At 39.5% G+C, this 12,496-nt stretch overlaps 1 protein-coding gene across 2 annotated transcripts; it reads right to left on the bottom strand.

Moving 5' to 3' along the window:
• Nucleotides 1-3,508: 3,508 nt before the first annotated feature.
• SPINK13 (serine peptidase inhibitor Kazal type 13) lies at nt 3,509-12,487 on the bottom strand. 2 transcript variants are annotated; one of them, XM_058677626.1, is made up of 5 exons: nt 12,346-12,487; nt 11,039-11,142; nt 8,433-8,470; nt 7,628-7,755; nt 3,509-3,590 (listed from the first exon to the last, which is right to left on the bottom strand). In XM_058677626.1, exons 2-5 carry the CDS (start codon nt 11,106-11,108, stop codon nt 3,542-3,544), a joined length of 285 nt encoding a protein of 94 aa, XP_058533609.1. In that variant the 5' UTR covers nt 11,109-11,142; nt 12,346-12,487; the 3' UTR covers nt 3,509-3,541. The 2 variants fall into 2 exon arrangements, with proteins under 2 accessions (XP_058533609.1, XP_058533611.1); XM_058677628.1 differs by having other exon boundaries at nt 11,039-11,141; nt 12,244-12,365.
• Nucleotides 12,488-12,496: the final 9 nt, after the last annotated feature.

The following is a 12,496-nucleotide window of genomic DNA, read 5'->3' on the forward strand; positions in this document are numbered from 1 at the left end:
CTGCTTGTGGCTTGGGAAAGCAGTTGAGGACGGCCCAATGCATTGGGACACTGCACCCACGTGGGAGACCCAGAAGAGGTTCCTGGTTCCCGGCATCGGATCAGCGCGCACCGGCCCGTTGCGGCTCACTTGGGGAGTGAATCATCGGACGGAAGATCTTCCTCTCTGTTTCTCCTCCTCTCTGTATATCTGACTTTGTAATAAAATAAATAAATCTTTAAAAAAAAATAGTGGAAATAGTAGTCCAGCAAAGGATTGTTCGAAGTTTCCCTACCAGGCCTGCTCCTAGTTCTGGGTCTTGAGCATGCCAGGGAGTGCTGTGACCCTTTCTAAGATGGCCCACCCCCCAGGCTTAGCATTCACTAGCGGGTGCTACAACCTGGCTCAGCCCACCCTACCCCCAGTCTAGTTCTCACTGGTAGGTGCAGCAGCCTAACCCAGGCTGGCTCACCCCTAGCCCTCATATGACCTGATAGTGGTTGCATTCTAGTCAGCGTGGTCTGCACTGTAACCTGGATCTTGCTTGTGCCAGTGTATGCCACAGATTGGCCCAGCCTAGTCTACATCCAGACCTGGCTCACGCATGTGCTGATGGGTGCTGTAGCCCAGCCTGGCTTGGCCTGGCCCACCACCTGCCTTGGCTCTCTCATGCTCATCAGTGGAAGCTGCAGCCTAGCAAGGGAATGCTGCAACCTAGCAAGGGAATTCTCCAAGTTCCCCTACAAGGCTTGCTCCTAACCTTGGGTCTTTTGTGTTCCTGCAGATGCTGCAGCCCAGCCAAATATGGGCTGTCTTCAATCCTAGCATACACCAGTGGATATTATGACCTAGTGTGACAGGCCCACATCCATTCTGGCTTGCCAGTGGGTACTACAGCCTAGCCCAGCCTGGCCCAACCCCCACATCCAGCTCACATGTGAACCAGTGGGTGCCATGGCCTAGCCTTGCCTGTCAACACCAATTCCAGCTGTTGTGAGTACGAGCAAGTGTTGAAGCCTAGCCAAGGCTGACCTTCCTAAAAACTCAATTTATACACATTCTAATGGTTGCTGCAGCCTTGCCCAGCCTAGGCTGCCCTCAACTGTTCTTCAGCCCAAGAACCATGGTTTCAAGCTGGTGAGGAATGTCTGCTTTATTATTCACAAGTTACAAGTTTTAAAGGTCAGGGAAGGGCAGAGCAGGAGGGTGTCTTCTGGCAGTCCCCCATCCACCAAAGATGCTGTAATTGGCTATAAGGCACGTCTGTTCCCCTTAACCTTTAATCATGTCAGAAGTCACAATCCACATGCATTCCCTTTGACTTTCTAGTCATGTCAGCTGTCACATTCTGCATGCAGGGCTGGAAGCTGTGCCTCAGGTCATGGACAGGTATGTGGTGAGCCATGCCTACCAGGTAGCAGGCAGGAGCCTGGGGTGATTGCCCATAAACTCTAGCTCTCACACTCACCAGTAGGACTGTAGCATAATGGAGGAGTACCTAGAGTTCTGTTACCAGGTCCCTTTCCAGTCCCCGATCTTGCTCATTCTGGCAGGTGCATGCTGATGATTGCTGCAGTCTTGCCCAGCCTGGGCTGCCCCCACCTCTAGCTCTCATGTTCACCAAAAGGAGCCATAGCTTAGCACAGGAGTAGCTGGTGTTCCCTTCCTAGTCTGTGATCTTGGACATGATGGAGGGTATTTCACCCCAACCTGGTATGGCCTGTAGTCTAAGCTTTTGCTGGCAGGTGTTGCAGCCTAGCATACCTGGGCATGGCCCACAGTATGTCCAGGTTCTGGTTCTTATGTGTGTTAGCTTCATCCTACCTGGTATGACAAGAGATCCAGCACACACAAATTCTGACAAGTGCTGCAGCCCTGCCTGGCCTGGTCAGCCTTTATTTAACCCTGGCTCTTGTGTTCCCCACTGGGAACTATGGCCTAGCAGGGGAGTTCCGCAAGTTCTCCTATCAGCCCTGCTCCCAGGCCTGAATCATACTTGTGCTGGAAATTGCCATGGCACTGCTTGGCCTGGTGTGACTTCAGTCCTTGCCTTTGTGTATGCTAGCAGGTGCTGCAGCCTGGTCCAGTCAGACTCCCTTCTAGCCCTGGCTCCCACCAGTGTCAGATGAGTTCTGTGGTCCAGTCTGGCTCAACTGGTCAACACTTCCAGCTCTCCATATAAGCTAGACCCACCGAGGTGAACTCATAAATCCCATACAGAATCATCCCCTGGTATTCTAGTGGGTGCTGTGGCCAGCCTGACATAGCCCAAACTGTCCCGTGTGTAGATTAAAATAGGCGTGGGTTGTGGGTTCCGTACAGGTTATGATGAAGTCAGCACAACTGTAGACAGAAACTGAAGGTTGGGAACTATGCTAAGACGTAATTGGGGTTTCTGAAAACAGAAACACGGATGCCTAGATATGTAAGGAACAGCAAAAGGTGCTCTTTCCATTTGCTTTCTTGAAACTTCAGTTATTCAAAATCTCCTACAAATATTTATTGTTGGTTTATAGGGATATATATGACTACTTGATGTGAGCTCACAGCAGATTAAAAGAAAAAACAAGCAAACAAACAAAAAACCCACAGAAAACCTGATTCTTGCTTCCAGACAAATGGTCAAAGAGTGGAACACCAGTGTAGTTATTACAGTGAGACCAGAGGCCAGCCAGAGTGGATGGGTGACTGTGATAATCCAAACCAAGACTGTTTTAGAGCTGCTATAACCAAGAACACTGACAGTTGATACAAGCTGAGGATAGAATTTGGATATCCTTATTATCATCCTAGTGTCATATCTTTGAGTAAGAAATATCTGTTGGTATGACAGCCTTCATCACTCTCTAGTTATTTACTTCCCTAACTGAAAAAGGTGTAACTTGTCTATTCAGGGAATTTGTAGAATAGCAATAGGTCTAGATAACTTTTTTTTTAAAGACTTATTTACTTTTTATTGGAAAGTCGGATATACAGAGAGGAGGAGAGACAGTAAGATCTTCCGTTCCCAGGTTGATTCCCCAAGTGACCACAATGGCTGGGGCTGAGCCAATGTAAAGCCAGGAGCCAGGAGCTTGTTCTGGATCTCCCATGGGGATTCAGGGTCCCAAGGCCTTAAGTCATTCTCTGCTGCTTTCCCAGGCCACAAGCAGGGAGCTGGATGGGAAGCAGGGCTGCCAGAACATGAACTGGCACCAATGTGGGAACTTGGGTATGTAAGGTGAGGACTTTAGCCACTAGGCTACCACACCAGGCCCTAGGTAACTCTGTTTTGCTGCAAGTGCACAAATTTTGTTACTAGAAGCCTGGTATGACTCTGTAGGGAAGCCTGTGCTCTGTGACAAATTTAATTCAGTGGAGAGTCAGTAAACCCACTTGGTGAGCAGACATTCTAACCCAAAAATAGATGTCAGTTTTAAACGATCACTTCCCCCAAATTATTATCAATTAGCCCTTTGATTATGTTTGTTTGCAATAAATGTGATAGTTGGTTATCATGGAATTTCAAAAGAAATAACACTTAGCAATGAATAGAAAACAAGTGAAGGTATTCTGTTACTCTTTAGTTACATTTTCCGTATTTCTCAAATTGGACATCAGCACCAAATTCCCTAAAGGGGAGAGAAATGAAGGAAGATTATCATTATAAGGAAAGTGAGAATTATTCTTGAATGTACTCTCTGTTATTTTTTATATCCTAAAAATCAATTGCTTTGCAATTTCCTTTAAAAATGGACCTTATTTCTGTTCCTATTTGTCACCAGTGCAGTTTTGTACATCTTATGTGTTAATTCTCCAAAAAGTGTTCTGTCATCTTGGAACCTATTCCTGTTTCACTCAGTACTCTTCCTTCCAGCATAGGAACACACCAAGAGGTAAATGACAACCAGAGCAGTGATCCTGTACATAATTCCCTCTCTGCTCAAAGCGTCTGAGCATCGGACAGCTCTGCGCATAGGAAATCTCTACCTCACCCCAGCATGTAGGCTTCATGTAGACTGGCTTCTTTTTGACTTTCCACCCTTGCAGATTATACTATACTCCCTGTGTTATTTCTCAGTTCCAGCTGACTCCCCAGTGCACCATGTAGATTAACTATCAATTTTCCTTTATGAATTTGTTTTCTTTAAAAGTTTTAACTTCTCTGTGTTTAAGAAATACCCCACGCTAGCTGTAGATTCAACTGTGTGTGTGTGTATATGTGTGTGTGTGTGTGTGTGTGTGTGTGTGTGTGTATCATATATGATTCACATATTACTCTTGTGGTCCAGATAAATGCTTGGGGATAAATGGTTAGTAGAAACATAAAGAAGCAATGTAAACCACCTCCACCACCAAGGAGAGATTTGAAACTTCAGTTACCTGGAATGCCTGAACTTTACATGAATAGGAAGCTACTACAGGGAAGCTGGTGTTTATTTTTATTGCCTCTGAAAATCTGTATTTTTATTTTATTTTATTTATTGATTTATTTTTAGATTAAATGTGATTTCTAAATCAACCATCTAAAGCTTATTTAAAAACTACTTTTATTCTCATCAACTGTTACACAAATTTGTCAACTTGGACTGCATTTGCAAATTCTTGAGGAGTTTGAGCTTTGTTTCATAAAAATCTATATTCTTGGTACCTTTTAGCAGAGTCCTACACTGAGAAAGTATACGAGATTCCCTTTGTTTTAACTGTGGCCAAGAATTACATTCTTCAGTATTTTTTGGAGGGTATCTGTTATTCATAAATGGGAGGTCTGTTTCTGGATTGTGAGTACAATTTGCCAAGTTTATTCTTTCAAGCCTCACCATGAGCTGAGACTGAGGAATTACCACTCATCAATCAAAACAGCATCAAGACTTCTTTTTTACCTCAAAACAAAGAAATGGCATGAAAGTTAAATTTATATTTGCATGTTAGAAGGAGAATTAAAATGAATATAGTGTTCAGTGTACCACTTCTGCATGGACTCAGTTTCCTGTGTTGGAGAGTAGGATCTTTGGTTTTGAACACTATTCATGTTGGCTACTAAGTCATGTAGTTTCTCATTTTCAAATAACGGGGAACCTCATTTGTGTTTAGAGTTAAGAATGACAACTAGAGTGATAGTGGTACATCTGTCAGAGTTAAAATATAAATTGAATGAAAGGAACAGAAGGAGGAAGAATTAATGTATCAGAATTTCCAGTTCCTGAGAGATAATCTAGGAAAAGGTAAAGAAAGAATTAGAGAGGGATGCAGGCAGAGTGGAAGGGAAATGCTTCTTCCTTCTCTTCCCCACTTCTGCCAGAATATGAGGCATGATCTTTAAGGTGGTGAGACTGTTCTGTCCAATCATTCCTCGGTGAGGATGAAGTGAATCTCAGAATTATATGCCAGAACTGCCTGTTCTCTGTAACTTTCAGGAGGTTAGGCCATTGTGAGTAAATTCTTACACTGTTCTTGTTAACGATGAGTGTCCAAGTACCAGATAGTGTATATGTCGTGGGGGAGGGGGCGCTTACATAAAACAACTGAATAGTTTCAAATCTATTGTCTAATTAGCTGCTTTCTAAGAAATCAATAGAAACTGCTTTAAAAAAGAATGGGTATAATTTAAATATTCTACATAGTCTGGTAAGATTCGTGAATTCTCATTCACCTTTCTGTGAAGACAGTGATAGGGACTTGGCTATTTTATATTTTTTTAGCTCTTGTTGTTTCTTCTAAAAGATATTTCAGGGCCCGGCACAGTAGCCTAGTGGCTAAAGTACTTGCCTTGCATGCCCGTAATACAATATGGGCACCAATTCATGTCCTGGCTGCTCCACTTTCCTTCCAGCTCCCTGTTTGTGGCCTGGGAATATAGTCAAGGACAGTCCAAAGGCCCTGGGACCCTGCACCTGCATGGGAAACCTGGAAGAAGCTCCTGGCTCCTGGTTTTGGATCAGCTTAGTTCTGGTTGTTGCAGTCACTTGGGGAGTGGACCAGTGGATGGGAGATCTCTCTGTTTCCTCTCTCTCTCTGAGATTCTGATTTTCCAATAGAGATGGGTATGTATCCCCTTATTCCAGCTTCTACACCCCGTCTCAATCTATGCTTAGCATAAATTCTCATGAGATACTAACATCATGCTGGAAGCTCGCGAGAACTACTTTCAAAGAAAGTTGTGTAGTTGACATGAAGAGTATAGTGTTCTTGATGTGAGTACTCTTCTTGAGCCTGCCCTTTAGTATATGCTAACATGTCATGAATGGTGAATATCTGTTTTCATTGTATCTGGAGCCATTCAGTCTAAGTTCACTTCTAGGGGTGAGGGCTGGAGAGAATGATTGAGATGAGCTTTGCAGGTAGGTGCTCAGTGCCCTCATGATCCGCACAAGAAAAAGTCTGGATTCCACGTCTTTGGTTAGCTTCCCTGCTTGTTGAGCTGTCATACATATTATCATTTGTTGCGGCTAGTAGAATTAAGTATTGCTTATGCTAATCCACAGGGAGAAGAGTACTGGAAATTCTCTCTCGTATCTCCAAATTTGTGTATTTTCATTGTAATAAATAGGTACAAGTAATATAACCGCTGTTCTGAGTTTCATGAGGCCTTCTAGTGAATTATCAAACCTGAGAGTAGTCTTGGGACAGCACTTTCTCTGCCCGCCTGCCTCTCTCCCCCAAAGATCTCACAACTTGTGAAAGAGTAATTGCCAGTACACAGGCTTATTCATAAAAGCATTTAAATGAAACTAACATATTTCACGTGGAATGTTACTGATTTTTTAAAATCTGAATTTCCTGGTGGATTTATTTGAAAAAGAACAGTATCACAGTTGTTAGCATTTTATTTAGGCAAGAAAACATAACCACCTTGTTACACATGTATGATAATGTTTGTGCTAATATCCCTATCTAGGTCTTCATCTACACCTTCATCTGTACTTACTGCTTTATCTTCATCTCTGTCTATATCTGTATCTGTTAATATTTATCAAATGACAGGCTTGTCAATGAGACTTGTAAAAAATTTGAATGATTTTCATAATAATGGCCTTTCATGTATTGTTTGAATATAACATATAGACTTTCTATAAATACTATTTCTGTGTAACCCTCGCAGAACTTCATGTAAACTTTTTGTTTTCAAAATATGTCTACTTTTGAAATGTTAACTAAACTTACAGCATTTTTCACTGTCCATATAGTCTGCCCATAATATTTTTTTTTATTTAGAAAAATGCACTTGTTACTTTTACTTATTTGAGGGATGAAGAAGTAGTGACAGTCAGATGGTCAAACAGATAGACTTCCTACTGCAGTAGTTCACCCCCTAAAAACTGGTTACATCCTAGACCGCACTGACTGGGAGCCAAGAATTCAAATTCTCCCACATGAGTGGCAGAAGGCCCAGCCACTTGCTGCTTTTGATGTGAACTGTAGCAGAAAGCCAAAATTAGAAACTGGAGCAGGACTTAAAGTCAGGTACTTGGATACTGAATGCAGGCAACAAATATTACGGCAGCCTCTGTGCCGTGTTCTTATGCCTACACCCAATCTTTTTCATAAAGAACAGGCTATTTTTTGATGGTACGCATTAGTAAAATCTAATTCCTTGGTTTTTGTTTTTTGGAACTTCTGTGAAATTCCATAGGGGAAAATATAGTAATGGTGTTTTATTTTTACTTACCACTTGTCAATGCAGAAAAAACACTCATTCTGATAAATATGGTTGTTTTTAGCACACACGTATGCTGTCACATTAGGACAGTCGGCTTCATAAAAAGGTTCCAGTGGTTGATATAAATGGCATGGAGGCTGCAAATACCATGGAAATAATGAATATTTATACTCTTTCTTCTATGCCTTGCTTGTCACTTCTGTCACAGATAGAACTATTCACTGATGTTTTTCATGAATTTCTTATACTCTGAGTGTCCACCAGAAAAGTTTTTGCTTTTGTTTTCCTGACTGTAGTGTATGCACCCATCCCTGGCACCTCTTAAATTCATACTATAATGGCATCCATGCTGAACTCCAAATATGAAGTTTTCATTCTCCCATCCCAGTCACTCTAGGACATTTGTGAGGGAAAGAGAGATGTGTTTGTTTATGAATTTCTAGACAACTGAGCTCAAGTGTGATTGGGATGTGATTGGGAAGAATGAAGATTCAGTATTGAGACTGTGGATATGTTTTAGAGTTACCAGAATCAACTTTATGAGTAAGTGACAGGTGTTAATTTACTTAATACTTAGAAATATACTAACTCAGTGTATCTTATTTGACCTTATGTATTTATTTTGTTAAAATGTATTCCTATATTATGGTACTTTTGCTGCAGGATGGCATCTAAGCCAGAGAAGTTAAGCTACATGCCAGAGTCCACAACAAAACCTTCTCTTCCCTCTTACTTGCATTAAATTTCACATCAGTCATATCCAGAAATTGATCATTATTATATAGAGTATCTGGAATGAAAAATACAAATTTACCTTAGGCCATTTGGAAATGTCATGTGGTCTGAGAATGCCTGCAATTAAAGCACAAACAATAAATTAAAGGATAAATAATCATTTTACCATGGGTACAAATTTACTTACTGAAGCCACTGATTAAATAGAGAAATATGATTTAATTACACACTTGCTCATAAGTTTACAAAATAATTTTGAAGTTCTTACTATGATTTTTCTATTTAATTGAAAAGAGTAAACACTATTTTGTGGTTCAATGCATAAATTCACTGCATTACTAGACTTGTCTCTGATTGCTTCTTCATTATAATTGCAGGTAATTATACTCATTTTTAGTTATATTGTAAAAATTAAATATAATGTAGTAAGTAATGTGCTAGGCTACTTCCTAGGAAGGCATTTCACTTAAAAGAGCACAGTGATGACAGGAAAACGGGAGGTTGGGTGGATGTTGTGGCATGTGTGTTTAACTGCCACATGTCATGCCCACATCCCATATTTGATTGTCTGGAATCAAGTCCCAGCTATACTTCCATTCACCTTCCTTCTAATGCACCCAGAAGGCAGCAGATGATGGCCCAAGTATTTGGGTTCCTACCACCCATGAAAGAGTCCCAGGTGGAGTTCTAGGCTTGCAGTTTTGATCCGGGCCTAACCCTAGATGAAGGAGTTCATTGGCTTTTAGGAGACTGATTTTATGGGGTAGGGATTTGGGTGTTTGATGGGGACAGAGAGGCTGTGGGAGAATGAAACAAGTAGTGGTCTATTGTAGTTTGGCTGTTACCTTCCTCCCATTGTTAAATATTTAAAACATTAGACAATATTAGCATGTTCCCAAAGTTAGAATTTCCAGTCATTTATAAAGCATTTACTGTGTAATGTTTATTTAACAGAAAATATGGAAATGCAAAAGAAGATATACTGTAGCATCCACTAGAGTGTAACATATCTGCCAGTATACTGATTTTCTTTTGCTGTAGTAAGGGATTGTAACAAATTTAATGACTTAAAAATGACATGTGCACTATCTTACAGTTATAGAAGTGAGACACCCTAAAAGGATGTGTTCCTTCTGGAGTTTCTGGGACAGAATAATTTCCTTACTTTTTCATCTTCTACAGGACACCTGAGTTCCCTTGATCCATGGCCCATTCTCTCATTATTCCAGTCTCTGTTCCTTCTCTGACTGCTGTCTGCCTGCTGTTCTCTTGTAAAAATCTCTGTGACTATATTATTCTTACCCCAGTAACCTGGAATATTCTATCAATCACAAGACTTGTAATCACACACAGAAAATATTTTTCCCATAGAAAATAAAATTTTCAAAATTTCTTTTGATTGGGATTTAGAAGATATTTTAAGAGGCTATTATTTAACACAGAATACCAGGTAACATCAGTTTTATCACCAAATTACTCATACACGCATATAATCTAAGCATGAGTCTTGTTAAAGTTTTTGTTTCTCAATGGCTTATTTTCTGTTATTGTCATTTAAAGAACCTGGTAAAACCTGGTTGAAAACTCATATCTTTTTGGCATTCTGATATGAAATGCCGGTGATGGTGAGTGGAACATTTACCTTCATGCTACAGTCATTGCCCAGGAAAATACCTTTTAGTGAGACTTGAATCTGATTACCAAACTCAAAGAAAAATTCAGACAGCATATTGTTATGGTGAAAACAGTACATATTTGTTGTGCTCTAGAGGGTTACTTTTGAATTAACAAATTAGAAAATGGAGTAAGAATCCACAATAGAGAAAACAAGCTTGAGTTTTCCACTTAGGAAAGTTTTGTGTGTATGTGTGTGTATTTCATTTATTTATATATTAAAATAATATTTATATTATATAACTTATATTGTTTATATTTTATATTAAAACAATACATAATAAATATGTTATATTTATATAATTATTTCTATTTTAGTATATATTATATGACACATTATTATATATTATGATTATCCTATATCACATACAATATAATATACATTATCTTATGTGTCATATGATATATTGTTTATATTCATATTTTGTTATTTCTATATTGTATAATAAATATATTTTATATCTATATTATATGGTATATAATGATATGTTATAAAACATTTATATATTATATGTGATATATATGTATATGGTTCATTTATTTTTTTGTGTATAAAAGGTTCATTTATTTATTTGAAGGAGAGAGAGAGTTGGATTAATTTCTATCTGCTGGTTCATTCCCAACTGACCACAACAGCAAAATCTGGGCCAAGCTGAAGCCAAGAGCTGAGAATTTCATCCTGGGCTCCCTTTACATGAGTGGTAGGGACCGAAGCACTTTCCGCTGTTCCTAGGCACATTAACAGGGAGGAGATCAGAAGCAGAGGAACTGGAACTTGAACTGGCTCTCTGATACGGGATGCTAGTAATGTAAGTTGATCATTTATCTGCTGTGCTACAGTGACTTTCCAGAAAAATGCCTTGTAGGGATAATTGAATCTGATGAAGAAGCTCAAAAACATATTTAACCAAAATCATTCCCCGTCCAATATTACAGAAAACTTTTTTTTCCCTCTCCTGTAACTTCAGGGAGATCAGATGTTTAGTCTTCCTAAATTGACGGATTGCTCACCTGAAAAAACAGTATGTGCCAAAGCAGAGTATACCAGGAAAAATAATGATCTTTGGAGAAAGGCAGCCATTTGATTTCATCTGGTATCCTTCTTTCATGAAACCTGCAAAAATGCCCAAGACAGTTTAGTCCTAATTTCCGACAGAACTGGCTTTCCAAGCCAGCTTTCCAGCTTCCCGTGGAGTTGGCTTTGGCAGTCTCACAATGGCCCGAAAGATGTCTCTATTCTCTAGAAGGGAAGAAAAATACCTTTTCCCCCCTGCCAATCACAAGTTTATGTACATCACAGTTCTGGCTTAGAAGAAAAATGGACCTCAGGACTCTCATTTTAGCTGACCCCAAATATGTTACCTATCAGTAAATTTGTTTTACTCTTTATTGTTTGAGACACTCTTGTGATTGACTGTAGACATGCCATATATTCATAAGAATCCTAGGGTAATAAATGTGAATTGAAGGTTGTCCCTCATATTCAGACACATGACACCCTGTAATACAAGCCGTTTGATTTTCTGAAATAGATAAGTTTTTCCCACACTGATATCTTTCATTTCCTGGTTACTCTTTGTTGGGCTAGTTACATGAACACAAATATAAAGAAGGAATTGCAAATGGAATTATTAGTCCTGGGAAATACCAATTATTTGTGGTACCATTCCTGATAAAAGAATCAGTACACACACACACACAGAAACTACAGAAATTTGTGGAAAATGGAATCATTTCTTTTTATGCAAAATATTTTGAAATTCACATGTAATATTTTCATAACAGTTTTTTGTTAACTTTCTGGCCTTGAATTTATGTATTAAAATGCATAAGACACTAGAAACTATGGAGTTGGAGTCAGAAATTAGAAGTCCTAGATTCAGCATCTCCTATATATGTGAGTCTCAGAAAAATATTTTTAGAATATTGAAAGGATCAATTGGTATTAGTATGAGGTTAATTATATTAAATTGGCAATTTATTCAGTTCAAATTTTGCTTGTAGGGATGAGAATATTAGACTCAGGGAAAATAAAAAACTATTCAATTCCATTTCTTCAGCTTAACCATGCTCTAGCAAATTTATTGTACTCTTTTCCAGATTCTAACAGGTGTGCATGTAGAGAAATGATTCAGAACCACACTAAGGCAGAAGCTCCCCTTACTTTCACAAGCAAAGGAAACAAAAGGAAAGTGTTAGGGGGAAGCAAAACTCACTGTTGGTGATGACATCTTCCAGTGATGGGAGAGATCACTAATGTGGAAGGCAAAGAGAAGTTATCTGAATAAAGTGATTAAACCTTGAGGTCACAACTTATGTTGAGAGGAGTTGCTGGTTTGAATTCCTTTGGCCAGGGATGTGTGGAGCACAGTAGCAGTCTCCCTACTTAGATCACTGATGCTTAGTAGCATGAACTGTCTCAAAGGGCTGTTTCTGACTTTGATCTTTCAATAGTGCCTGATGTTTCAT

This window comes from Ochotona princeps, chromosome 19 (assembly GCF_030435755.1).
Source record: "Ochotona princeps isolate mOchPri1 chromosome 19, mOchPri1.hap1, whole genome shotgun sequence".
NCBI lineage: Eukaryota > Metazoa > Chordata > Mammalia > Lagomorpha > Ochotonidae > Ochotona > Ochotona princeps.

What these genes read in the sequence shown, in the direction of transcription:
- SPINK13 (XM_058677626.1), bottom strand. Translation starts at nt 11,108, where the DNA reads ATGGCTGCCTTTCTCCAAAGATCATTATTTTTCCTGGTATACTCTGCT. An exon ending in GGCACATACTGTTTTTTCAG is followed by an intron (nt 8,471 to 11,038) that starts GTGAGCAATCCG and finishes CTTTAATTGCAG; the next exon opens with GCATTCTCAGACCACATGAC. An exon ending in ACATTTCCAAATGGCCTAAG is followed by an intron (nt 7,756 to 8,432) that starts GTAAATTTGTAT and finishes TGGTATTTGCAG; the next exon opens with CCTCCATGCCATTTATATCA.